Genomic DNA, 23681 nt, shown 5'->3' on the forward strand with positions numbered 1-23681 from the left:
ACCTGAGTTCTAATCCCGGCTCCGCCACTTGTCTGCCGTGTGACCTTGGGCAAGTCACTTCACTTCTCTGGGCCTGGTACCTCATCTGTAAAATGGGGATTGAGTGTGAGCCCCGTGTTGGACAGGGACTGTGTCCAACCCAATTAGTTTGTTGCCTACCCCAGCACTCAGAACAGTGCCTGGCACATAGTAAGTGCTTAAAAATAATACAGTTTTTTTTAAAAAAAGTGGCGGAGCTGGGATTAGAACCCAGATCCCCTTACTCCCCAGTCCAGGCTCTTTCCATAGGCCACACTGCTTCTTCCCTCTGAAGATCCCCCCTTGCCCCTCTCTGAAGGCTGCGGGACACCATGACAGTAGAGTAGACTTTCTCAGGCTAGCTGTCGGCATCTGGCTGCGGCCCCCACGTGGACCCGACCACCTTTCCAGTGGGGTTGAGGGTGGGTCCCGGAGGTCGGTCCACTCTCCTCGGATGGGGAAAGCTCTCTGCGGGGGTGATTTGTCCCTCCCTTTCCATCCCCTTTGGACTGGTTTCCATGGAAGCTGCCGATGGCTGAGGCATTGTCGTTGCCAAGTGGGGCATCTGGCTCTCTCATTGCAGGATACGGGGGATTCATTTAGAGGGCCCCCCTTCCCCCCAGCACTGCTTTCCGCCGTGGGGATGAGGCCCCTCTATGCTGCTGTGGCATCTTCCTCTGTGGGCCGGGACCTGCCGGTGCCAGCGGGAGAGCGATGGCAGCAGTGTCTCTGGGCCGCTCTGGGATCGCCCTGGAAGCCCCAGGCAGGGAAGGGGGTCCATATCCACATTTTTGGGTTTTTTTAAGTGCTTACTATGTGACAGGCACTGTTCTAAGCACTGGGGTAGATTCAAGGTAATCAGGTTGGCCACAGTCCATGTACCACGTGGGGCTCACATCCATAATCCTCCTTTCACAGATGAGGTAACTGATACACAGAGAAGTGAAGTGAGTTGCCCAAGGTCACGCAGCAGACAAGTGGCAGAGCTGGGACTAGAACCCAGGTCCTTCTGCTTCCCGGGTCTGTGCTCTAGCCACTAGACCATGCTGCTTCTAACAGCTGAGTGCAGGCCCCCTCCAGACTTCCCCACCCTCCTTAACCTCCTTTCTATTCTGGATCCTCAACCCTATCCCGATGCTAGAATCCGGCCCTGGATTTTCTCCAGTGAGAGGAGAAGGATCCTGCTCCCCTCTGCCTTGCCCCAACGGGGAAGCCGTGGCACTGAGTTTGACCAAGCTATGGTCAACTGAGCCCCAGAGGGAGGAGGACCCAGGAATCTTGATTCCTGCTCCAGCAGCCTCTTCAGTGCCCACTCTGACGAACCGGGCTCCGTTGGCGAAGGGCAGGGAGCCTGGTTATGTCCGCAACCGGGTACCCGGATGCCTTAACCTCAGGTAGTGTCAGGATCTTTTCCTCATCATTGGCCCCCATTGAGCTGTGATTTGGAAGAGGTTTCGAGCCTCTGTCCTGTGTGCCCCCATCCCTTCCTACAGACCCCCCCAGGCAGGGGTCATTTTGTCGGGGAGGAAAGAACCTTACCTCCCAGCTAATTTGTCCTCTGCCATCGACCTGCCTCTCTTTCATCCGTTGCCCTGGCATAGAACCATGAGCTGCCCTTTAGCCTCTATCCCATCCATCTTTTTCCATGCCAGCTGCCGAACCCCAGCCAGGATTCCCACCCAGTGCCCTCCCCGCCCCAGGGCTCAATGGGGGCCACCACCGAAAGCCACATCCTAGTTCCTTGCCCAAGGACAACTTCCTCATGCAAAAAATCTCAGCTCAGTTCTGCCTCTCCTTGCCCTCCTTCCCGTGAGGGTCAGCGGAGGAACCCTCTGAGTCAGGGCGGATGGAGAAACAGCAGTCTGGGCTGGGTCGTCCAGTCCTCGATTGGTAATATTTACTGAGCACTGACTCTGTCCATGCAGAGCACTGAACTAGGAACTTGGGAGAGTATAGTAGAGTTAGTAGATGTGTTCTCGGGCCATCACGGAGCTTCCCCTGCCCGGTTCTGATTATGATGGTATCCGCAAAGCACTAACTATGTGTCAAGCACTGGTCTAAGCGCTGGGGTAGATGCAAGTTAATCAGGTTGGACACAGTCCCTGTCCCACATGGGGCTCACCGTCTTTATCCCCATTTTCCAGATGAGGTAACTGAGAAATCAAGTGACTTGCCCACACAGCAGACAAGTGGCGGAGCTGGGATTAGAACCCAGGTCCTTCTGACTGCCAGGCCTGGGCTGTAACCATTAGGCCATGAGGCCTTTTCATCCCCTCTGGTCCCCCCGCCGCTCCTTGGGTTCTGGAGTTCTGTGCTCAGCAGGACTGGGCCCAAGACCCAGGTGTCCCGATGCCCAGAAGAGGCTTCCAGTTCCGTCTATCCCAGTTCTCCCCATCCCTGACACATTCATTCATTCATTCAATCGTATTTATTGAGCACTTACTGTGTGCAGAGCACTGTACTAAGCGCTTGGGAAGTACAAGTTGGCAACATATAGAGACGGTCCCTACCCAACAGCGGGCTCACAGTCTAGAAGGGGGAGACAGACAACAAAACAAAACATATTAACAAAAAAAATAAATAGAATAAATATGTACAAATAAGAGTAATAAATATGTACAAACATATATACATATATACTGGTGCAGTGGAGAGGGGAAGGAGGTAAGGCGGGGGGGATGGGGAGGGGGAGGAAGGGGAGAGAAAGGAGTGGGCTCAGTCTGGGAAGGCCTCCTGGAGGAGGTGAGCTCTCAGTAGGGCTTTGAAGGGAGGAGACAGTAATTGTCTGTCAGATAAGAAGAGGGAGGGCATTCCAGGCCCGAGGCAGGATGAGGGTGAGAGGGCGAAATAGGAAAGAAAAGTGAATAGCTTAGCATCAGGGGAGCGAAGTGTGCGGGCTGGGTTCTAGTAGAAGAGTAGCGAGGTGAGAAAGGAGGGAGCAAGGTGACTGAATGCTTGAAATCCAATGGTAAGGAGTTTTTTGTTTGATGCAGAAGTGGAAGGGCAACCACTGGAAGTTCTTGAGGAATGGGGAAACATGGCCTGAACGATTGCCCCCCACCCACCCGGCTTCGTCTGGGCTGCCTCCTGCGGCCCCCGACCCCTGGACAGAGCCCCAGCCCTAGAGGCGGCTGGGTGGCCCCTGCCCCTGCCTGTTGCTGAGCTCTTGGCCTGGGTTGCGGGTGTGGTGGGGAAAGCAACCGACCGGAGAGGAGGCGCGGGAGAGGGGAGAGTCCCGAAGTCAGCAGGAAGGCAGGAAAGAGGCTGCAGCGCAGCACAAGGCGGAACCGCCAAGGGTGGGGGCTGCCCTCCCATCACCCTCGGCCTCCGGAGCCGGAGCCGGCTCCAGGGCTGACTTTGGAGAAGGGAAATCGAGAGTCCCCTTCTGGGCCGGGAGGCAGGATTGGAGGGAATGAGAGGGACTCTGAGCTGTGCGATTGCCCGGGGACCATGGGGACAGGCTTGGGCCTGGAGGTGGACACCCTTAGAAGAGGGCCGGATCTATGGGAATCAGGCCTCCTGGGTCCCAAGCGTGTCCCAGCTCCAGATGGCTTTCCCTTCTGGGTGGGACGGGCTGGGAGGCCCTGGAGAGCCCACTGTTGGGTAGGGACCGTCTCTGTATGTTGCCAACTTGTACTTCCCAAGCGCTTAGTGCAGTGCTCTGCACACAGTAAGCGCTCAATAAATACGATTGATTGATTGGAGTTCAAGAAGAGGCCGCTTGTCGTCTTCAGGCTAACTTAGAGATTGGCTAGCGGGGAGCGGTGTACTCCAGGGAAGCAGCATGGTCTAGTGGGTAGACCACGGGCCCGGGAGTCCAAAGGTCATGGGTTCTAATCCCAGCTCTGCCATTTCTCTGCTCTGCCACCTTGGACGAGTCACTTCACTTCTCTGGCCCTCAGTCACCTCATGTGTGAAACGGGGATTAAGATTGTGAGCCCCACTTAGAACATGGACCGTGTCCAACCCGATTTGCTTATATCCACCCCAGCGTCTAGAACAGTGCCTGGCACATAGTAAGCGCTTAACAAATACCACGATTATTATCATTATCATTATTATTCTCTGCCACCCTGCCGTGTACACCAAAGCATAATAATAATTATTATATGTGTAATCAATCAATTCAATCAATCGTATTTATTGAGCGCTTACTGTGTGCAGAGCACTGTACTAAGCGCTTGGGAAGTATAAGTTGGCAACATAACATGTGCAGGGAATGTGTCTGTTTATTCTGTTGTATTGTACTCTCCCAGTTGCTTAGTATAGTGCTCTGCACATAGTAAGCACTCAATAAATACAATTGACTGATTTGTTAAGCGCTTACTATGTGACAAGCACCGTTCTAAGCCCTGGAGTAATCAGGTTGGACGCAGTCCCTGTCCCGTGTGGGGCTCACAATTTAAGTAGGAGGGAAAACAGGTGTTGAATCCTCATTTTACAGTTGAGGAAATTGAGGCACAGAGAAATTGAGTCACACAGCGAGCAAACGGCCGAGTAAGGGTTGGAACTCAGGTCCTCTGATTACAGTCCCACGTTCTTTCCGCAAGGCCATGCTGCTTCCCAGCTATACCACATATCAGCCAAATCCGGCTTGGGAGTCAGAGGACCCGAGTTCTAATCCCGAGTCCACCACTTGTCTGCTTTGTGACCGTGGGCAAATCCTTAACTTCTCTAGGCCTCAGTTTCCTCATCTGTAAAACGGGGATTCAATCCCATTCCCTCCTACTTAAACCATGAGCCCCATGATGTGGTCAAGGGACTATGTTCAACCTGATTATCCCGTACCCACCCCAGCACTTAGAACAGTGCTTGGCACCCAGTAAGCGCTTAACAAATGCCACCTTTATTCCCCAGACTGTACTCGTGGGAAGCACTTGGTTAGAGAAGCAGCACGGCTCAGTGGAAAGAGCCCGGGCTTTGGAGTCAGAGGTCATGGGTTCAAATGCCGACTCCGCCACATGTCTGCTGTATGACCTTGGGCATGTCACTTAACTTCTCTGAGCCTCAGTGACCTCATCTGTAAAATGAGGATTAAGACTGTGAGCCTCACGTGGGATAACTTGATCACCTTGTATCCCCCCAGCGCTTAGAACAGTGCTCTGCACATAGTAAGCACTTAATAAATCATCATCATCATCAATCGTATTTATTGAGCGCTTACTACATGCAGAGCACTGTACTAAGCACTTGGGAAGTACAAATTGGCAACACATAGAGACAGTCCCTACCCAACAGTGGGCTCATAGTCTGAAAGGGGGAGACAGAAAACAAAACCAAACATACCAACAAAATAAAATAAATAGGATAGATATGTACAAGTAAAATAAATAAATAAATAATAAAATAAATAAAATAATAAAATAAAATAATAAAATAAATAAATAAATAAATAAATAGAGTAATAAATGGTACAACCATATATACATACATACAGGTGCTGTGGGGAAGGGAAGGAGGTAAGATGCCATTATTAGTATTATTATTATTATTATTCCCCTTCCAATTGGCCTTTACTGGGGTTTGTCTTCACTTTTCCCCGTGCCCTATGGTCATTCCCTTCTCTCTTCCCACTCTCCTCTAAGCTAACAGTGTTTAGTGCTCTTGGGTCCTTCTCCATAGGGTGAGTGCTTTTCTGAAGTGGTGTGAGCATTGCAGTGCCACAGCAGATGGCAGAGCCCCAAGTTCGAGTGTTCCCCTCTGGGTCGGAGATGCCTGGGTCCTCCCTGAACCCCCTCTCTTCTTGTAGAGACTTCCTGCCCCGCGGCTCTGGCATCGTGACCCGCCGGCCCCTGGTCCTGCAGCTGGTGAACGCCTCCACAGGTACATCTGGGGCCGGGGCTGCGGGGAGGGCTGGGGGCCTCTTGCCTCACTGCGCAGTGGGAAGACCCATCCCCAACCTGCTTCTGGGCGGGAAGGGACCTCTTCCTGTGGGGAAGAATACGATTGATGATGATGATGATGATGGGGAGGGAAGGGAGGGGAGGAGCTCTGGCTGGATCCTGGGGAGATAAGAGCACCAGGCTTGGGAGTCAGAAGTCATGGGTTCAAATCCCGGCTCTGCCAATTGGCAGCTGTGTGACTTTGGGCAAGTTGCTTCACTTCCCCCTGCCTCAGTTACCTCATCTGGAAAATGGGGATTAAGACTGTGCGCCCCATGTGGGACAACCTGATCACCTTGCATCCTCCCCAGCGCTGAGAACAGTGCTTGGCACATAGTAAGCGCTTAACAAATGCCATCATTATTATTATTATGTGGGACAACCTGATCACCTTGTATCCTCCCCAGCACTTAGAACAGTGCTTTGCACATAGTAAGCGCTTAACAAATGCCATCATCATTATTATTATTATTATTATTATGTGGGGTCAGGGGATCCGGGAGGCTGGGGTGATGACCCCTGGCTCCATGTCTCTGGGCAGAATATGCCGAATTCCTGCACTGCAAGGGGAAAAAGTTCACAGACTTCGATGAGGTGCGTCTGGAGATCGAGGCGGAAACAGATCGGGTCACCGGCTCCAACAAGGGCATCTCTCCCGTGCCCATCAACCTGCGAGTCTACTCTCCTCATGGTGAGTGAGGGCCCGGGGGGTGCTGGCTGCCAGCCGGCCTCTGACCTCACGACTGGGGACTCTCCTTCCATCTCCCGGGGCCCGTCCTCTCCCTCCCCGTGGCCCCGCTGGCCGCCTTCTGACCCCCCCTCCCCCCGCGGCTCCCGTCCAGTGCTGAACCTGACCCTGGTGGACCTGCCCGGGATGACCAAGGTGCCCGTGGGGGACCAGCCGGCGGACATCGAGTTCCAGATCCGGGAAATGCTCATGCAGTTCGTCACCAAGGAGAACTGCCTCATCTTAGCCGTGTCACCGGCCAACTCCGACCTCGCCAACTCCGACGCCCTGAAGATCGCCAAGGAGGTCGACCCTCAGGGTGAGCCCTGGCGGGGCAGCAACGGTGGATTCCGGGCGGTGGCGGTCCCTCAGGGGCCGGGCAGGGCGAGGGCGTCCCTCGAGGTTTCCGAGGAAACCCCCCAATCCCGGGTTGACCGGGTGGGGTCCGACTTCTAGGCTGGCCAGAAAGTACTGGCCCCTAACCTTACCGCCCCCGCCCCCCTTTCCAGGCCAACGCACCATCGGTGTCATCACTAAACTGGATCTTATGGACGAAGGCACCGATGCCCGGGATGTGCTGGAGAACAAGCTGCTGCCGTTGCGGAGAGGTATGGCCCCGGTGGGAGGAGAGGGTCTCTGTCTCCCCTTCCCCGGCTCCCCCCAAGGGGCTCCCGGTCCCCCACCCTGACCTCTGACCTCGGCAGGCTACATCGGGGTGGTGAACCGGAGTCAGAAGGACATTGACGGCAAGAAGGACATCACGGCCGCCCTGGCCGCCGAGCGCAAGTTCTTCCTGTCCCACCCGTCCTACCGCCACCTGGCAGAACGCATGGGCACCCCCTTCCTGCAGAAAGTCCTGAACCAGGTACCCGGCATGGGCAGGGGAGGGCAGGGCCTCCTGGCTGGAGATCCAGGGCAGGAGATTCGCAGGTTTGGTTGGCGGGGCGGGGTGGTGATCCCCAAAGAAGCAGTGGGGAGAGGCTCCGGGCCGGTCCTCGTTTCACCCAGGACCCGAAAGAGGAAATGGGCTACCCCGCAGGAGGGGGTTATGTGGCCCTGACCTAAGGAAGGACTTCCCGGCAGGGAGGTCACAAGTGCCTGAGGTGAGTTCCTGAGGGAGGGCGACCCGGCCGCCTGCGTTCTAGCAATCCCGTTTCCTGCAAGGAGCAACGGGAAGTGGTGAAGGGCCTAGCCTCTCCCTGGGGGAACTGCTCCCTGGAGCTGAATCGGAGGGTCTTTCTCCCTGGGCCCCTGAACTTTAACCCGTTCGTCCTTTTTCCGTCCCCTCCGGCCAGCAACTGACCAACCACATCCGGGACACCCTGCCCGGCCTGCGGAACAAGCTGCAGAGCCAGCTGCTGTCCATCGAGAAGGAGGTGGATGAGTACAAGAACTTCCGTCCCGATGACCCCGCCCGCAAGACCAAAGCCCTGCTCCAGTGAGTGACCCGTTCCTGCTGCCCTGCCCTCCCCCTGCTGCCTTGGGCTTCCTCCTCAGCCTGGGCCCTCGCCTCCCCCCCCTCCCCCAACAGGATGGTCCAGCAGTTTGCCGTGGACTTTGAGAAGCGGATCGAGGGCTCCGGGGACCAGATCGACACGTACGAGTTGTCTGGCGGTGCCCGCATCAACCGCATCTTCCACGAACGCTTTCCCTTTGAGCTCGTCAAGGTGTGTTCCGGCCCCTGACCCTACCGAGTCCGACTCCCAACTGGAGACTCTTGGCCCCGTTTTCCCATCCCGACGGCTTCCCTCCCCTCCCTGTCCTTTATCCTCTTGCCCATCTCCTTCCCCCGCCCAGTGAGCACGGCTGTTCCTGTATGTGCACTGCCGACTCCCCTTGGACCTGCGGTCTCTGGTCTCTTTCCCCGTCCTGGCTCCAGGTCCCCTCTTCCCGACTTCTTCAGTGGACAGGACTGGGTTTGGTGGAACTCCCGGACCCTGGGAAAAGCTGAGGCTTAGCAACCTCCCCTCCAGGCAGTGCCAAGGTGGCATCGCCCCCATGAGATGGGAGACTTGTCATTTGCCTCTGGCTCTTCTCAGGTCGGGGCGGATTCCTTGGGGCCTTAAACTTTACTTAATGTTCCCCCTCTGTGTGTGTTGGGCTGGGAGGGGAGGAGTACCCTGTTTTTCCCGAATGTGGATGGGGGCTGACTGGTTCTCCATTGGCCCAGATGGAATTTGACGAGAAGGAACTGCGCAGGGAGATCAGCTATGCCATCAAGAACATCCACGGCATCAGGCACGTATCTGCCCTCTCCTGTGGGTTGGGGGCAGGGCCGGGGCAAGGCGGGGATGGAGGGAAGTGTCTGGCCTTACTGGGGAGAACTATTCAGGGTGGGTGGGAGGGCAAGTGGGCAAGGAAGCCTGGAGCTGTTTTCAAGCTGAACCATGCCCAGCTTGGGGGAGGTTTTCATCGTTTCACTGTCCGTTAGTCAACTCATTGAACAGCTGGCTCCCAGATACCCTCACCTCTGGGCAGAGTTGGGGGGCAATGAACTGGAAGGGGGGTAAAGAAGCCAGATTTATCCACCCTCTTTGCCCAACTCCTTCAGCCCACCCTTCCTCCTCCCAACCACCTGTCCCACCATGGCCCTAGAGGGAGAGAGGAGAGGGATGGGGTGAGCCAGCCGGAGGGAGGGAGAGAAGTCCCCCAACTGGAGTACCCTCAGGAGAGATCAAGGAGGTGCCTGCTCTTCTCCTCCTCTCCCTTCTTCCTCCCCTCTCCTCCCCTTCCCTCTGTCTGGCCTTGAAATGGGCACCAAGCCACTGCCAGCAATAGGGAGCAGCTGGAGCCCATGTCAGTGGAGGGAGGGAGGGGGCATCAGGATCTCAGCACCCCCCCCCCATCACCCGAAAGAGGAGTCCTTCTTCCCCTGCTCTGCTTCCTCATAATAATAACGATGGTATTTGTTCATTCATTCATTCAGTCGTATTTATTGAGCACTTACTGTGTGCAGAGCACCGTACTAGGCACTTGGGAGAGTACAGTACAACTATAAACAGACACATTCCCTGACCACAACAAGCTTACAGTCTAGAGGCGGGCAGACAGATATCAATACAAATAAATAAATTACAGATATGAACATAAGTGCTGTGGGGCTGGGAAGAGGGAAGAAAAAAAGGAGCAAGTCAGGGTGAGGCAGAAGGGAGGGGGAGAAGAGGAAATGGGGGGCTTAGAGTAGGCCTCCTGGAGGAGATGTGCCTTCATTAAGGCTTTGAAGGCGAGGGAAAGTGATGGTCATATTTGAGGAGGGAGAGCATTCCAGGCCAGAGGCAGGATGTGGGTGAGGGGTTGGCAGTGAGATAGGAGAGATTGAGGCACATTGAGAAGGTTAGCATTAGAGGAGGGAAGTGCGCGGACTGAGTTGTAGTAGGAGAGTGGCGAGGTGAGATTTGTTAAGTGCTTACTATGTGTCAAGTAGATACAAGGTAATCAGGTTGGACACAGTTCCTGTCCCACATGTCCCATGTCATAGGTGTGAAGGCACATTATGGGCAGGGAAAGGGTCTGTTTATTCTCCTGTACTGTACTCTCAAGTGCTTAGTACAGTGCTCTGCACATAGTAAGCGCTCAATATATACCATTGATTGAGTGATCGAAGGCCCTAACCCCCAGGATCCAGAGCCTGGCCCCTATAGGCAAAGATTCCTGGACTGGGAATGGGGGCAATGCAGAACCCCCTCACCCATGCCTGAAAGGGCCTAGGTGTTGCCTCAGAGTAAGTTCAGATTTGCAGAGACTTTGCATTCATTGATTTCCTTTCTGAATGCCTGGCCCACCTGGCCCTCTCATTCCTCTGCTGGACGCAGCCCGGCCTCGAAACCCTGGGGACAGAATCAGGTCCGATCCCCACCTGGGTATTTTTTTTTTGGTATGGTATTTGTTAAGCGCTCACTATATGCCAGGCACTGTTCTAAGTACCGGATCGATGCAAGGTAATCAGGTTGGACACAGTCCATATCCCACATGGGACTCACCATCTTAATCCCAGTTTTACAGACAGGGTAACTGAGGCATAGAAAAGTGAAGTGACTTGTTTAAGGTTACACAGCAGACAAGTGGCAGAGCTGGGATTAGAACCCAAGTCCTTCCGATTCCCAACCCCACGCCGTATACACTGGGCCACATTGCTTCTCTGTGTTCTCTCCCAGGGCTTAGTACAGTGTTCTGCAGACAGTAGGCACCTGATGAATACTGTTTATACTACTACTACTACCACCAGGAGACTGTCCCTGCCGGTGACAGCCCAGTTCAGCCCGCTGGGGAAGGCAGGGTTGCTGGGCTGGGGCCCGGCCGAGCTGGGGAGCCCCCCCGGACTCCCCCGGGGGTCTTTAGGTGGGAGCGTGTTTGTAATGCTGTCCCTTCTCCCTGCCCTGTCTCCCCGGGTGTTTAGAACGGGGCTGTTCACCCCGGACATGGCCTTTGAGACCATTGTGAAAAAGCAGGTGAAGAAGATCAAAGAGCCCTGTCTGAAATGTGTGGACATGGTGATCTCGGAGTTAATCAATACCGTTAGACAGTGCACCAAGAAGGTAACCGGGCGGCAGCGTATGGTGCCCGCCTCCCCCTTACCTGCCTGTGCTCCCCTCCGCCCTGCACTTCAGTCAGACGCCCCTCCCTCTCCTTCCCTATCCTGTGCCACCTTCGCCACCTCTTTGGCAGCATGCCCAGGCCTGGGGGGAGGGGAGGGTGGGCAGAGGGAGCCAGTCTAGAATGCCCTTGCCCTCCGGGGGAGCACAAAGTGGAGGTTGAGATGGCCGAACCACCCCCCCGGACCAGGCAGGCCTGAGGAGAAAGGGGCAGGTTCCTCCGCGAAGGGATGACCCAGTTGGTCCTCCAGTGCCCAGGAATACGACTTGTGAGGGAGGCTTGGGAGGGGACGGGGTTGGCGTGGTTTCCAATTCTTGTATCTGTCTCTGGGTTCCCCTTGCCACAAGGGTTTGTGTTGGACATAGCAGCAGGCTGGCACCTCCTGGGGCGGAGGAGCCTCCCACTGGGGCACTGAGCATTCTGTAGTGGTCTGGTGTGGGCAGAACTGGGGAGGAGGAAATGGGAGGCCGATGGCCTGCTCTGGAGTAATAAATAGTAATAGTAAATAGTAGTAATAATAATAATAATAATGGCATATGTTAAGCGCTTACTATGTGCAAAGCACTGTTCTAAGCGCTGGGGGGGATCAAGGTGATCAGGTTGTCCCACCTGGGGCTCACGTCTTCATCCCCATTTTACAGATGAGGGAACTGAGGCTCAGAGAAGTTAAGTGACTTGCCCAAGGTCACACAGCAGGCATGTGGGGGAGTCGCGATTTGAACCCATGACCTCTGACTCCCACGCCCGCCCTCTTTCCACTGAGCCACGCTGCTTCTCCGTATCGTCCGAGTCAGAGTATCGTGACTTCTGCCAGGGGGTGGGGGATACAGAGGTGCTGGGGGAAAGGGGTGCTGCGCTGGGAGATGGGAGGGCCAGTATGCTAGAACCGACAAGTGCCCGGAAGCCCTCATGGCCACGCATCCCCCGTCTGATCCTATCCCACTTCTCTCCCTCTCTTTCCTCCTCACTCCGTTCCCTCCCCACCCGGCGGCCCCTTCTCTGTCCCTCATCCTCTGTCTTTCTACGTTTAGAGACAGTGGGTGCCCTTTTGGGAGTTGGGGGGTTGGGGCGAGAAGGTGGGAGAGAGTGAGGCCAGAAAAGGGGACTCAGGAAGGAATAAGATGGGGAGGCAGGGTCTTGGAGAGCCCAGTCGGGCTCGGAGAAGGACCCGGAGCCTGAGATGAGATTTTCGATACAAGTTGGGCAGTCTTGGGATAAAACCTATCTGGGAATGAGGGCCAGGGTGAAAAGGGCTGCCACCGCTGGCAGGCAGCCTTCCCAGAGCAGACAGACTCCTGGGGAGGCTGTGCTGCCCCAGGGCCCAACAGCTCAGTGCCCTGGATGTGCTTGCAGAACCCTCGGTACTTGGCAGCACCCAAGAGGTGCCCTCCTCCCGGTGCGGGGGGCCGAATCTCGCTTTTCACATTTGCCTTGTTCTCTCTCTGTCTCTGTTTCTGTCTCTGTTTCTGTCTCTGTCTGCGTCTCTCTCTCTCTCTCTCCCTCCGCCCCCTCCCCATCTCCTCCTCTGCTTTGCCTCTCCGCTCTGTCGTCCTCTCACCTGGCTGCTGTTGCTCCTCCCCGTCCTCCTCCTCCTCCCTGTTCTTTCTGGGTCGCTCAGAACGGGCCTCTTCACCCCTGACCTCGCTTTTGAAGCCATAGTGAAAAAGCAGGTGCAGAAGCTGAAGGAGCCCAGTCTCAATTGTGTGGACATGGTAGTGAGCGAACTCACAACCACCATCAGAAAGTGTAGCGCCAAGGTAAAGATGGCAGTCAGCACCCCAGAGCCAGGGTGTACTCCCTCTCTCCCACCAAGTTCTGCCCCTCCCGCTCACCAGCTTGGCTCCCGGGTCCGTTCTCCTGCCTGTGTCCTCCCTTGGGTACCCTGAGCAGCTGGGGCCTTGCAGGTAGTTCCCATTTCCTCCCACACACAGCCAGGCCCTCTCACCCTTGGGCGGCACCCTTGGGCGGCACCCTTGGGCTGCCTGGTCGTTCACCGGGGCTGCCCTGTTGGCACTCCTTCCCCCTCGCATGCTCAATCCCTCCCCGTTCAGCTCTGTTCACACACCCCGCCCTCACACTCTCCCTGGGACACACTCCCCCCTGCCTGTTTCTGCTTACTCTTGGGAGTGAGGGGAAGCGTGCAACCCACAATCGCATGTATTCCCTCCTGCTCTCTCACTTGCGCTCCTCCCACTCACTGCCCAGGGGTCATCCAGATACGGCTACATGTGTGTGCACACCCATGTAAACACGTGCATGCATGCATACACAACACACACAAACACGCACAGTGTGTACACACAGACACATATGCAAGTACAATCTTCCTAGTCTTCCCAGCCCAATGGAGCCCTTTGGAAGACCCTGGCGGAATGGTGGGGCAAGCTTAGAGCTTGAAGCTCAGGACCGGGCTGGGGTTGGGGACCTTAGCTTCCCTTGTCCCTAGCTCCTCCATCCCCGGGTCTCACTTGAGGAAGACCCTCTCCCCGCAAACCCCAAGACTTTGGGGGTTCACTGCCTCCCTGCCTCTGAATTTGAGGACACTAGAAGGGGAAAGCCATCCTGGTGGAGTAGTCTCCCTCCTCTCTCCTCTCCTCAGGGCCACCGGCTCCTCCCCATCCCAGCAGAAAACTCCCCAGGGGGAGACTCTCTCAGTAGCCCCATGGGCCAGCGTGGGCCAGTGGAGGGCACGTCCCCCACCCCCCCAAGGCACCAGCTGATGCAGGCCTCCGCACCCAGCGGCAGCCTCCAACACAATGGTCTTCCCCGGCCTCCTCTGCTGCCTCCTGGAGAGGTCTTGGGCAGTGAGGGGCTGTGCCTGGGATGGGAAGGACATGGGGTGGGGCAGAGGACATTTGGGGGGCAGGGCAGAGAAGACCCGGATTCCCCCCCACCCTTCCTCTGCCTCTTCTCCCTGGTTCTTTCCTCTTTCCTCCTCAGATTTACCTTCCATTCCTTCGGTGGCTCAGCCTAGACTCCCCCCGAGGAGGCTATGGAGAGGGTGACCAGACTGGGGCGTCAGGGCAGTGCGGCGAAAGGGTCGCTTCATAATAATGATGGTATTTGTTAAGTGCTTACTATGTGCCAAGCACTGGGGTGCTAATCAGGTTGTACACAGTCCTTGCCCCACGTGGGGCTCACCGCCTTAATCCCCATTTTCCAGATGAGGTAACTGAGGCCCGGAGAAGTGAAGTGACCTGCCCAAGGTCACATGGCAGACAAGTGGCGGAGCAGGAGTTAGAACCCAGGTCCTTCTGAATCCCAGGCCCGTGCTCCATCCACTAGGCCATGTTACTTCTTGGGTTTCATGGGGACCAGGGGTTCAGGCAGACTGCAGCAGCCGAGGGGGTGAGGTGGGAGGGATCAGAGGTTCCAAGGGGGAATCCCACCCAGGGTGCTGTTCCTCGTCCCAGATTCAAGTTTCCCCTCCAAGCCTGTGCTCGGTCCCGGCCCTGCAGCGGTGCCCCAGCTAGTCTGGGGCATGGGCACCCATAGATCTGGCTGCATCTCTGGAGCAATGGAGCCGAGTGCGGAAGGAGCAGCAGCTCACAGCCCTGGTCACGGATGCCAGTGCCCTGCCAGCCCCCCACCCCATGGGCATTGGGCTAGCTGCCCTTTCCGGTGGGCTTTGGGATCCAGCTTGGAAAGGGAGGGACCCCTGTGAGATATCGGGCATCGGGGGGTTCTCTCCTCTCCCTCTACCCCCCTCACCCACAGGGTAGCAAAGGGCCAGCATTGCATCGCAACAGATTTGCGGAGCTGGTTTTGGCTCCCTCCTACCAAGCGCGGGGGACCAGACCAGAGGTAAAGCCGTCCTTTGAGTCCGGTGATTTGCTCCGAGGCCGAGGGGGCATCTTGTCGAGTTGACGTTCTGGCTCATTCTCAGGAGGAAGCGAGGAGCAGGGTCTCTTCCTGCGTACAGATGGCCATGGTTATCCCTGTATTTGTTGAGCGCCTACTATGTGCGTCCACCAATGGGGAAGATTCATGATCATCAGATGGAACTTGGTCCCATCCCCAAATGTGACGCACAGCCTAAGAGGGAGGGAGAGCAGGTAGCTTCTCCCCATTTTACAGATGAGGAAACTAAAGCCCAGAAAGGTTAAGTGACTTGGGATGTTTCTATATTATATTGTACTCTCCCAAGCCCTTAGTACGGTTCTCTGCGTGCAGTAAGCGCTTAATAAATACAATCGATCGATTGATTGCCCAAGGTCATGGGGAAGGCCACTTGCAGAGCAGGGATTGGAACCCAGTGTCCTGACTCCCAGCTCTTTCCATTAGTGCTGTCGTTCTACCTCCTGCCCCCACAGAAGGGACCCAGAAGCACAGTTGGGTGAAGTGACTCCCCCAGGGTCATTCAACTCAGCAGTGGGATAATGGAGCTCCAGGGCACTGGCATCCGTGACCAGGGCTGTGTGCTCTGCACATAGTAAGCGCCCGATTGAATGAATTGAATGAATGGGGACTAGAACAAGGCTCCAGAGCCCTGAGGAAGCTCCAGCTGGCCTTGGGCCCAGGGGAATGGGAGAAAGGGCTCAAGTTGGGATGGCCTAGCTGAGGACCGTCTCCATCCTTCACCCTATTTTCCCCAGCCCCATTTCACGTCTCTGAGACCAAGGGGGCCCTTGCAGGGGAGTTGCCACTCAGAGCAGATTCCATGCACCTGCTCAGTTGATCCTTTAGAGATCACCGCCCAGCAGCTCAAACCTCCCCAAAATCCCCGGGCCCAAACGTGGGGTCACAGGTCTTTGGGCCCTGATGAGGGTTGGACAGTTTGGGGTAGGCCGAAGGAGGCTCTGCCGGGCCGCCCCTTCTTCTTTGCCACTCTGAGCCTGGTTCTGGCCCTTCCTCCCTGGTTCTCTGCCAGCTGGTGCCTGGGACCGGTTTCTGTTCCCCAGAAGGAGTCGCCTGAGACCATCCCAGCGGGGAGGGGACTGGGCCCAGCAGGGAGACGGCCGCCTCCAGCCCTGGGGGCCAGGTGGCCAAGACAGTTGTCGGTGAAGGGGAGTCTGTGGGATCCCCTGGGGACAGAGAGGCAGGAAGAGGCTGGCTTGCCCAGTGGCACCCCTTGCTCCCCGACCAAGATGAGGTTTGGGAGAATTTCCAGGTCCGAGGGGTTAGGAGAGGGCCCGGTTTGATCCGTGGCCCATCTGGGTGCTGCCCATGCTGCCGGCATCCATCCCCTGCATGCCCCCCCACGGACCACCCACCCACACTGGGGCACCCGAGGCCCCGCCCCTCCGCTTGCCCACGCATGCCTAGGCCTCTGGCTCCTCCTGCATGTCGTCGTCTTGATCTCGTGACCCTGTGGCTGTGCTCCCCTCCTTTCCCTGGCCCCTGCTGGAGCAGCGCAGAGATCCCAAGTTCCCGAACTCCTCTGCCCCCGACCTCCAGACTCCAAGGCCACCAGAGGCGTTACTCGGGTCCAACAGGACACTCACCCACCCCACGTGCCCCTTGGCACGGCCCTTCCTGCTGAAGTCGGCTACCAGTTTGCCGAGAAACTTCCCCTTCTGCCTTCCTCTCCCTCTCCACCCTGCCAGCTCACGAGGCCTGTCACCCACTCCCGGGACCCGAGCGAGTAGCCCCACGCCTGCCGAAAGTGGATGGTTTCTGCCAAGCCCCCGCCCCCTTCAAATCATAATGGAAAGGGTGCCCACGACTGATTGATTGATTGATTGCCCAGTGCTCTGGAATAGTACTAAAGGCTCCTCACCCCATCTTAGCCAAAACACTGGGCCCTTTAGGGGCCCTGTTGTCTCCAAATGGAGGTGGCCCTGTTGTCCCCAAGTGGAGGCCTCAATCCAATCCTCAATCCTCAATCCAAGATGGACACCAAGACTCAGGCCCATCTCTGACGTGTTCCCCCAATGCTCCCCCTCAGCACCGTGGGATGGTGCCTGATCCCTGAAGGCCGGGTTCTCCGGGCACCCCTAGCTCTCTGCTTTTCCAGGGCAGGGTTTCTCAGTAGGAATGGAAGTGCCTGTGCCCTAGAAGTATCTGGCACAGGTGGCCGCCGCCTCCCGACTCTGAGCCCCTCAGCGCTCTCCTGGCAGCTCCCCGAACCCACCCCTGGGGCCCCAGCCTAACGCCTCCCGACTCCACAGGACGGTGGAGCCCGGCAGGGAGGTTCCCAGGCCCGGGGCAGGGGCACAGCCCGAACCCTCTCCCCTCGTGTACGTGGTCTCTGTCCCCCACAGCTCCAGCAGTACCCCCATCTGCGGGAGGAGATGGAACGCATCGTCACCACCCACATCCGCGAGCGAGAGGGACGCACCAAGGATCAGGTGAGCTTCTCACCCACCCAACTCACTGCCTGGCTGCCTGCCTTTCTGCAGGGCCTGGCTCAACTTCGGACCCCACCTACTCGGGGGTTCTCCCCACTCTCTGCCGCTCGCTCTCTCATTCTCTTTTTCCTTTGTGAAATCTCCCTCTTCTCCCTGCTCACTTTCTGAATTCGTTCTGCCTTCTCTGGTCTGTCACCTGTTTTGCGCGCCCTTTTTCCCAGACTCTGCTGCTCTTCCCTGCCCCTTCTGTGTCTCCCTCTGGGTTTCTGACTTCCTTTTTCTCTGTCTCTCTCTGTGTGTCTTTGCATGTGTCTCTGTACGTCTGTGTGTCCCTTTGTGTTTCTTTGCATGGGAGTCTGTACGTGTGTGTCTTTGTGTGTATGTGTGTGTCTCTGTCTCTCTGTGTGTCTCCTTAACTCTCCTAACTCTCTCTCCTTTTCCAGGTCATGCTCCTCATAGACATTGAGCTCGCTTACATGAACACTAACCATGAGGACTTCATCGGCTTTGCCAAGTAAGCACTCCGGTTCTTCCCCACCACCAACCTTCCATTATCCTCCCCTAGCTATGGCTCCAAGGGTTCTTACCCTTAGAATTTATTTATCTATTTATTTATATTAATGTCTGCCTCCCCCTCTAGACTGTGAGCTCATCGTGAGCAGGAATGTGTCTGTTATTATATTGTACTCTTCCAAGCGCTTAGTCAGTGTTTGCTCAGAGTAAGCGCTCAATAAATATGATTGAATGAATGAATAGAATCCCACAGCTTAGGAGGAGGCAACTTGGTCTCAGTGCTGTGGTGGAAATACATCTCAAACTTGGACTCCTAGGACTAAGACCTCACTCCTCTTCCTCTCTCTCTTTCCCCCTTACCTGTCTTTTCCCCCTTCCCTCTCCTCTTTTCCCCTTCCCTCTCCTCTTTCCCCTTTCCCTCTCCTCTTTCCCCTTTCCCTCTCCTCTTTCCCCCTTCCCTCTCCTCTTTCCCCCTTCCCTCTCCTCTTTCCCCTTCCCTCTCCTTTTTCCCCCTTCCCTCTCCTTTTTCCCCTTCCCTCTCCTTATTCCTCCTTTCCTCTGTTCTCTTTGCCTTTCCCTCCCTCTCCTCTGACAGTGCCCAACAGCGAAGCAACCAAATGAGTAAGAAGAAGGCAGCAGGAAACCAGGTAAGTCCCACCCATGGGTGCCCGCACCCTGGGCTATCTGCCGGCCCCACCCCCATCTCAGCTGTCATTCCCTCCTCTTGACCCACCTGGGACTCCTGGCTGAGCCTGGCTTTGCGTGAGAAGCCTGGAGTTCACCCTCTCTTTCCCTGGCCGCCCCTGCCTTTCCTCCCACCCGCTCTGGGACCCGAGGACTGGCAGCAAGTACTACCCCAATGTCTGCCATTAAAATCTGTTTCTCTCCGGGGCCTCGGGGATCCTGGGCAAAGGGAGAGGGAATCCGAGAAATTCCCGTGGGTTACTGCTTAATTCGTGCCAGGGGTCAGCCCTTGGAATTGGCAGTTCCGAGCCCGGGCACTGCAGGAAAATCTACGTTTTAAGTTTGCCCATACCTTAGGTGCTCTAAGTATCTGACGTCGTCCTAGAAGTTGGCTCTTTCACAATAACTCGCTGGATTTCTCTGCCCTCGGAATCTATTAGGTTCACCGTTTCCCCATCATTACAGACTTAGAGGCTATGGGGACGTCATCATGTGAGCCCTGGCCACTCTCTCATTACAAATCGTGCCCTGCTCCAGGTTCCCGCAGCTTGTGGGAAAAAGCTGGTTGGGGCAGGAGGATTCCCTGTCCTGGGATCTTGGGTGGATCTGGGAACTTGGGACCAGCTAGCACTGGTGTCCCTCTTCCCACGCTGGGGAATAATCAGCCCGCCCTAGAGGTGTAGGGCAGTCACCCCGTTATCTCTGGGGGAGTCGGATCCTGAGAGAGACTGGTGTTTGGTTATGGTTTGGGGTGGGATGGATGGCAGGGAGGCCAGGAGCTTCCAGCAACTAACCGGCTTAGCTTATCTGCGGGCTTTGCTCTTGGTAACCCTCTCTCCTCTCTTCTGTGCTCCGGGGTGGTGGCACTGGTTGCCTTGGAAAGGATGAGATCCTGGTGAGTAGAGGGCCAGGGGTGGGGACGGTCACCTGGCGAGGAGGGAGGACTGAGGGGGATCAGGGGAGCAGAGAGAACCCCAGGCAGCAGACGTGGAGTTGCTGGGGGGCCACGAAGACTGCTCCGGATCGCCTTTGTAGAGCTGAAGCAGGGCTCACCTGACTCACCCGTACCTCCACCTGGGGAACACCTGTGCTCTCACATCATGAACAGGAACAACACATGCAGTTGTCGGGGTGACAGTGGGTAGAGCAAACCTGAAGGTGGATGGAGCGGGCACAGGGAGAGCTGGGATCCCTGGCTGTGATGTGCTCTGTGATTTTGAGCAAGCAGCACTTCATCTCTCTGAGCTTCTTTTTTAAAAAAAATATATATATATTTGCTAAATGCTTACTAGATGCCTGGTGCTGTACTAAGCACTGGGGTAGATAGAAGCTAATCAAGTTGGACACAGTTCCTGTCCCACGTAGGGCTCACAGTCTTCATCCCCATTTTAAAGATGAGGTAACTGAGGCACAGAGAAGTTCATTCATTCAGTCGTTCTTATTGAGCACTTACTGTGGGCAGAGCACTGTACTAAGCTCTTGGGAGTGGACAATACAACAATAAGCAGACACATTCCCTGCCCACAACAAGTTTACAGTTAGAGGGGGTGACAGACATTAATCTAAGTAAATAAATTACAGATATGAACAGAAGTGCTGTGGGGCTGCGAGGGGGGATGAATAAAGGGAGCAAGTGACTTGCCCAAAGTCAAACAACATTCATTCAATCGTATTTATTGAGCGTTTACTGTGTGCAGAGCACTGTACTAAGGCTTGGGAAGTACAAGTTGGCAACATATTGAGACGGGCCCTACCCAACAGTGGGCTCACAGTCTAGAACAGACAAGTGGCAGAACCGGGATTAGAACTCGGGTCCTTCGGACTCGCCGTCCCGTGCTCTATCCATTAGACCACACTGCCTCTCAACTTTGCCTCAGGAAAGAAACCCCAGCCCTCCCTTCTCTAGTAGGGGCCACGGGGGAGGAGGAGGAGGTGGAGAGACTGCACTAGAGACATGTGCTGAGCTCCTCAGAGGAAAGCTGCTGGATAAATAAGAGGCCCCAACTCTGGTTTGTTCCTGGCAACATTTCACAAGTGAGCCTCACCCCCTGGTCAGTCAGTCGATCAATTGATAGTATTTTTTGAACCCCGACTCCTTAGAGAGCGCTTTACTAAGCGCCTAGAGACTGGGGACACTATCCCTGTCAGTCAATCAATGGTACTTATTGAGCACTTACCGTGTGCAGAGCACTGTACTAAGCCCTTGGGAGAGTACAGGAGAATGGAGTTGGTAGACATGTTCCCCGCCCACAAGGAGCGTAAAGTCTAGAGGGGGAGTTAGACATTAAATGAGTAAGTTGTGGATACACACATAAGTGTTGTGAGGCTGAGGGTGGGGTGCAAATCGGAGGGCGATCCCTGCCTTCGAGGGGTTTACGGTCTAGCAAGGGAACCAGCTGCTCAGAGGAATTACCACCAGGGAGAAACAGCAGAACTTCCAGAGTTATTCATGCGTGGTGGAGAGTGAGAGCCCAAGGGCTAAGGTGATGCAGAAATGCTGAAAGAGCATGGAGTGGTTTTCTGTTATCTTCAGGGGCGCCCTCAGTCTCTCTTTTTTTATGGTATTTGTTAAGCACTTACTGTGTGCCAGGCACTGTACGAAGCACTAGGGTAGATCCAAACTAATCAGGTTGGACACGGTCCACGTTCCACATTGGACTCACGGTCTTAATCCCCATTTTACAGATGAGAGAACTGAGGGCACAGAGAAGCGAGTGACTTGCCCAGGGTCACATAGCGGACAAGTGGTGGAACAGGATTAGAACTCAGATCCTTCTGACTCCCAGGCCTGCCAGCGCTCTGTCCACGGGGTCGGACTGCTGCTCAGAAATGGGGCTGAGAGCCAGGTCTCCAGCGCCCAACGGCTCCCTCATGGATCCCTCATGGATCCTTCAGGCCTGAGCACTCTTTAAAGCTCCTTCTGGAGACTCATCATCAATCGTATTTATTGAGCGCTTACTGTGTGCAGAGCACTGTACTAAGCGCTTGGACTCGAACCTCCTCCCCGCAGCTGCTGCCTCAGGGCAGTTCTGACTGACCAAAGAACCCCAGATGTCCCTCTGCTGTCCCCAGCGCTCCCCTCCCTGCCCTTACTTCATCTGGGAGCAGCTTAGTCTAGCGGAAAGAGCCCGGGCCGGGGATCGGAAGACCTGGGTTCTCCGCCACTTGTCTGCTGCGTGTCCTTGGGCAAGTCACTTCCTTTCTCTGAGCCTCAGTTTCCTCCCTCCCCTGTTCTCCCTCCCACTTAGATTGTGAACCCCATGTGGGACCGCATCCCACCTGATTATCTACCCCAGCGCTTTTTACAGTGCTTGGCGCACAGAAAGCGCTTAACAAATATCACAGGGGGAAAAAAAAACCCAACAACCTGGGGATCTGAACAGGTGAAGAGGGGTAGAGTGGGAACCTTGGGGGTCCTCCCCTCCATTTCTTCTGCCCCCGTTCTGCCCCTTAGGTGATCCGGAAGGGCTGGCTGACCATCAACAACATTGGCATCATGAAGGGTGGCTCTAAGGAGTACTGGTTTGTGCTGACAGCCGAGAACCTGTCGTGGTACAAGGATGATGAGGTGCGTGCCCCGAGCCTCTTGTGTTTGGTAACTGGGCCCCGTGCTCCCCGGGGAGATTTGGTGGGAGGGAGGACCAGGGATCGGCATGTGGGCTTCTGAGAGGTGGTGGGAAAGGGGGAAAGTGCTTTCCTGGGTCTTTCGAAAGAAGCGATGGCATTGTGAGACCTCAGTGCCAGTGGACCAGCACACCAGGGCAAGAACACTGGAGGGGGCGAAAGGCAGGAACTCGGCCTGGGACCTCTTGGAGATCTCTGGGGTGCCGGGGGAGTGGAAGGATACAGAAAGTGGTCTTAGACCCTCATCAATCAATCATATTTATTGTTTCCTGCATGCAGAGCACTACTCTTAAGCGCTTGGGAGAGTACAGTACAACAGAGTTGGTAGACATGTTCCCTGCCCACAGCGAGCTTACAGTCTAGAGGGGGAAACAGATACGGTTATAAATAAATTACGGATATGAACAGAAGTGCGGCGGAGAGGAGGGTGGGGTTGAATACATGGTAAAAATCCAAGTGCGACGGTGACGCAGAAGGGAGTGGGAGAAAAGGAAACGAGGGTTTAGTCGGGGAAGGCCTCATGGAGGAGATGCGCTCTTAATAAGGCTGTAAAAGATGGGGAGAGCGATCCTCTTTCGGATACGAAAGGGGAGGGAGCTCCAGCAGGTGGGCGAGGAGTCGGTGGGGCGGTAGACGAGATGGCGATAGAGGAGTGAAGCGTGCATGTTGCATTGTCGTAGGCTGTGGTCCCTGGAGGCCCAGCTCTTGTTGGGGGAGCTGGGGCAGAACCCCCGGCTGCTGCCATCTGACACCGGCATCGATGGTTCTTGCGCCCGGGGGAGATGGCCAAAGGGGGCCTTTGACCCTCCTGGGTTCTGTGGTCCAGTTGAGGCCCCCTACCCAGTGGCGCGGACCCCAAGATGAGGCTTGGGCTTAGATGAGACAGGCTTCCAGGTGCCCTCCGGCCATTCCTTGCCTTTGACTTTCCGCCCGGGCATTCGTGTCCCCCGCCACCCCGGAGGGGCCCCGGGGCTTAGGTGGACAGGGGGGCGGGGTGGCGGGATGGACGAGTGTGCCTCCTCTGGACCCAGGCAGCTGCTTTCCTGTTTTCCTCTTTCCAGGGCGTTCCTCCTCCCGCAGCCCCACGGGCCCCATGACACACACATACAGACACAGGGCTGGCCCAGCCGCCTATGTTAACGCCTTCCCCCTGACTGGGGTCCGGCCAGCTGCAGGGGAGCCCCCAGGACGTCCCTGTAGAGCGTAAGAGGGACACCCCGGGCCGCTGGACTGCCACAGGCCTTCTCCCTCTGTCTCTGCACACCCTCCTCCTCCACCCTCACCCTCTGTCCCCCGCCAGGCTCCTTTAAGAGCTTGGCTTTTGGCCTTAACATCTGGATTCCAGAGGTG

At 56.0% G+C, this 23681-nt stretch overlaps 1 protein-coding gene across 7 annotated transcripts in view; it reads left to right on the forward strand.

Annotated features, from left to right (window-relative positions):
- DNM1 (dynamin 1) overlaps positions 1 to 23681 on the forward strand; it is a 60431-nt gene that overhangs the window by 15560 nt on the left and 21190 nt on the right. For 4 of the 7 annotated variants that reach the window (XM_038744596.1, XM_038744602.1, XM_038744600.1 and 1 more), the window contains exons 2-15: positions 5768 to 5841; positions 6442 to 6591; positions 6743 to 6946; positions 7137 to 7235; positions 7332 to 7492; positions 7923 to 8065; positions 8159 to 8294; positions 8798 to 8865; positions 11024 to 11162; positions 17424 to 17510; positions 17954 to 18024; positions 18619 to 18670; positions 19564 to 19602; positions 22162 to 22275. In XM_038744596.1, the coding sequence (XP_038600524.1) occupies positions 5768 to 5841; positions 6442 to 6591; positions 6743 to 6946; positions 7137 to 7235; positions 7332 to 7492; positions 7923 to 8065; positions 8159 to 8294; positions 8798 to 8865; positions 11024 to 11162; positions 17424 to 17510; positions 17954 to 18024; positions 18619 to 18670; positions 19564 to 19602; positions 22162 to 22275 (1537 nt within the window). Of the gene's footprint in view, positions 1 to 5767; positions 5842 to 6441; positions 6592 to 6742; positions 6947 to 7136; positions 7236 to 7331; positions 7493 to 7922; positions 8066 to 8158; positions 8295 to 8797; positions 8866 to 11023; positions 11163 to 12838; positions 12978 to 17423; positions 17511 to 17953; positions 18025 to 18618; positions 18671 to 19563; positions 19603 to 22161; positions 22276 to 23681 lie in introns of all 7 variants that reach the window. The other 3 variants (XM_038744598.1, XM_038744597.1, XM_038744599.1) reach the window with 3 other exon arrangements.

This window comes from Tachyglossus aculeatus, chromosome 4, assembly GCF_015852505.1.
Source record: "Tachyglossus aculeatus isolate mTacAcu1 chromosome 4, mTacAcu1.pri, whole genome shotgun sequence".
Taxonomy (NCBI): domain Eukaryota; kingdom Metazoa; phylum Chordata; class Mammalia; order Monotremata; family Tachyglossidae; genus Tachyglossus; species Tachyglossus aculeatus.